Source organism: Cynoglossus semilaevis, chromosome Z (genome assembly GCF_000523025.1).
Source record: "Cynoglossus semilaevis isolate Cse_v1.0 chromosome Z, Cse_v1.0, whole genome shotgun sequence".
Lineage (NCBI taxonomy): Eukaryota > Metazoa > Chordata > Actinopteri > Pleuronectiformes > Cynoglossidae > Cynoglossus > Cynoglossus semilaevis.
The window spans coordinates 19,773,779-19,777,047 of NC_024328.1; the positions used below are offsets into that span (position 1 = coordinate 19,773,779).

General features: G+C 35.3%; 1 protein-coding gene across 3 annotated transcripts in view; it reads left to right on the top strand.

Annotated features, from left to right (window-relative positions):
• Window positions 1-3,269, top strand: part of mctp1a (multiple C2 domains, transmembrane 1a) — a 116,002-nt gene that overhangs the window by 51,058 nt on the left and 61,675 nt on the right. For all 3 annotated transcript variants that reach the window (XM_025053254.1, XM_025053255.1, XM_025053256.1), the window contains exons 3-5: window positions 1,447-1,589; window positions 1,730-1,809; window positions 2,975-3,086. In XM_025053254.1, the coding sequence (XP_024909022.1) occupies window positions 1,447-1,589; window positions 1,730-1,809; window positions 2,975-3,086 (335 nt within the window). The remainder of the gene's footprint in view (window positions 1-1,446; window positions 1,590-1,729; window positions 1,810-2,974; window positions 3,087-3,269) is intronic.

The following is a 3,269-nucleotide window of genomic DNA, read 5'->3' on the forward strand; positions in this document are numbered from 1 at the left end:
CCTGCACCAAACTAACATACTTCTCTGCCACTCCTGACTTCCTCATACAAAACCACAATTCCTCCCTTGGCACTTTGTCATATGCCTTTTCTAAATCTACAAATACACAATGTAGCTCCTTCTGACCTTCTCTGTACTTCTCCATCAGCATCCTCAAGGCAAATATTGCATCTGTGGTACTCTTCACAAATCTCCACTTCCTGCCTCAAGCTAGCTTCAACTACTATTTCCCAAATGACTCATCAACTTTATCTCTCTGTAGTTGTTACAACTTCACTTTACTTCATCCTTTCTAATCTGATCTACTTTCTTCCTACTAGTCTCTGGTTCCTCATTTCTATTTTTACCTTTCATTTTCCTCATTCAACAACTCCTCAAAGTATTCCTTCCATCTTCTCAGCACACTTTCCTCACTTGTGATTACATTCCCATCTCTGTCCTTGATTAAGGACAGAGATGCTCATCCTCATCCTTCCCAGCTCGATTTCTCTGTCTCACCAATCTATACAACTCCTTTTCTCCTTCCTTTGTTTCCAAACTCTCGTACAACTCCTCATATGCCTTTTGTTTGGCCTTGGCCATTTCCCTCTTCACCTCCCTTGTCCTCTCTTTGTACTCCAGACTGTTCTCTTCTGTGTGTTTATTCACATATCAACTTAAATTATAAGTCTGGCAGAAATATTAAAATCTCATCCACATCTGAGCTGAGTGAAAAAGATAATTATTACACAATAGGATTATCTCTCGTGATTTACTGGGTAATCACAGTAAATGACAACATGGCATTAACACAAGTAAACAGACCAGTTTACTGATGGTGCAGTTGCAGGAACAGGACAAAATCAACTAGACAGTATGCCTAAAAAACAAAAATAATGTTCATGCGAAATGGTCATATGAGATTTTTTGTTTTGCTTTAGTGACTGGGCATTGGGATATGGAAAAAACAAAATTATATATCGTCCCATGTGGGTTTTTCAGTCTTACCTGGAGTACCTGTTTATAGTAATTGTGTAAGGCAGTAAAATAATATAGTATAAAAATACCAAAGTATGAAAAGCTTGTGCTCGCAGTGAATCAAATGTGAGTGAACACTACCACCTAGTGGTAATGGGCGTAAAATGTAATGTGACTTGTCATGTGACCTATGATTAAAATATGACTTGATCGAGCTGTTGTACAAGTATTTCAAACAATTTGAATATCAGATAGGTTGAGTTTTTCTTTTCTAATTTTTTAAGTTGTTATAGCCTGCCTAGTGTTTTCATTAGTTTTGTGGAAATGATTCAGGTGGTACTGTGGAAGATGATTAACTTATCTGCAGTTAACTGCTTCATTTAAGGTTTGTGTTTTACATTGACACTTGACACGTGGGCTGCTTTGTTGTCAGAGTCTCTTCCTAATTCCTCATGAAAGTGTTGTTCTGTTTGTCTTTGGTCTCTGCAGGGACCAGTGACCCATATGTGAAGTTTAAGATCGCAGGGAAGGAGGTGTTCAGAAGTAAAACCATCCACAAAAACCTCAACCCAGTGTGGGACGAGAGAGTAACTCTACATGTGGAGACGCTAAGGGAACCTCTTTATGTTAAGGTAAAGCAAACATAAACTGAGCTGAAAATGCTGTATCTGAAAATACACTAATTATTCAGTGATCTCAATAAACAGCAGAAAACTTCATTTATTCAATCAATGTTGACTTTTAATTTTTTCTTATTAAATTCTTTTTGTAGGTTTTTGACTATGACTTTGGGCTCCAGGATGACTTTATGGGCTCTGCTTACCTCTACCTGGAGTCATTGGAACATCAGAGGTCTGTTGTCACCCTTACATGTTCTTTTTTTTGTTTGTTTGTTTTGTTTTTACAGGTATTTATTGTATCCTTACATTTTGTAAGCACATATTTCTCTCCCATGTTTCTTTATCTGATTTTTTTGTAATAATTTATGATGTTAGCGATAGAGAGTGAACATTTTATTGAACACATTTACACATTTCCCGTCTTAATACAGATAGGCTACCTCTTAACACTTGTATTTCGTAAGTAGTGAAATGTCTACCTCTAGTGGCTCATTTTGTTAAAACAACTCACACCTCATGAAACAAATTACTTCTATGAGAACGTTTTTATTCTGTTTTGTCTTTGTAAAATATATCTTTATATATGCAGTATATATACATATATAAATGCACACATGTAAACATACATATACAGGCTGAAATCCTGTCCAAACAAATTGTAATTATCAGGTTTATTAGAAAAAGATAATTAACAAAGCAGTGTTTGGTAGATGCGATGCACAATTACACACCGTACAATGCAAACATTGAGTCATCTTTTTAAATCATTTAAAACATTTCTAGTGTTGTTTCCCTCTAGTGGCAGGACGTGTCCACCTACATGATTGTGGTTCTGATTTTTGCTTGTGAATCAAACTTTCATTGAATGTTGTTGAAATGGCAGATTGGGGACTCTACATAAACCCATGTGTTATAAACATGCATACATAAACATTAATCATCAACATGTGCTGTTCCCGATAAAAACAAGATTAACCCCTGCTGTCTGTTTTTAGGGTAAACATTTCCCAGGTTAAAGATAACGTGTGTATTTCCCATTTCTTTATACATAACCTCTGACCTTTGTAAATAATGTGGCGTTAATGTTCAAATGGAACATTGCCTTCAAATGTAGTGGAAATCAAATGTGTTTATCCCCTCAATGTTAAAATTGTATGTCAATCTTAACAATCTTAAGATTGTGTCAATCTTAACACATAGAACTCTGCTGCGTAGCTGTGTAGCTGTGCTGTGTGGAGCACAACTGTTACAACAATAATTCCAAATAATCTAACTGAAAAAAAAAATTAAAAAGTTATAAATGTTTAAAAAACCTAGTTCACATTTGACATGTGCTTTTTTATTTTCTAAATTTGCACCACAGTCTTTTTTTGACCTGATTCTTTGTGCTTATGTAGGACACTGGACGTGACTCTGGACCTGAAGGACCCACAGTACCCTGAACACAACTTGGGCACACTGGAGCTGGCTGTTACTTTATCACCAAAGGAGGGAGACTTCAGAGATATTGTAAGGAAACCATTTGTTGATTCATATTCTGTATATTCTGTCTTTTTCCACATCTTATCATTCAGGTAAATTTCATATGAACATAACATTTGATCAGTTATAAGTGATGAATTTACAGCAATTATTAATTGATAAATATCTAAAATTATTTATATGAATGATTTGCTTTGTTAATATGTTATG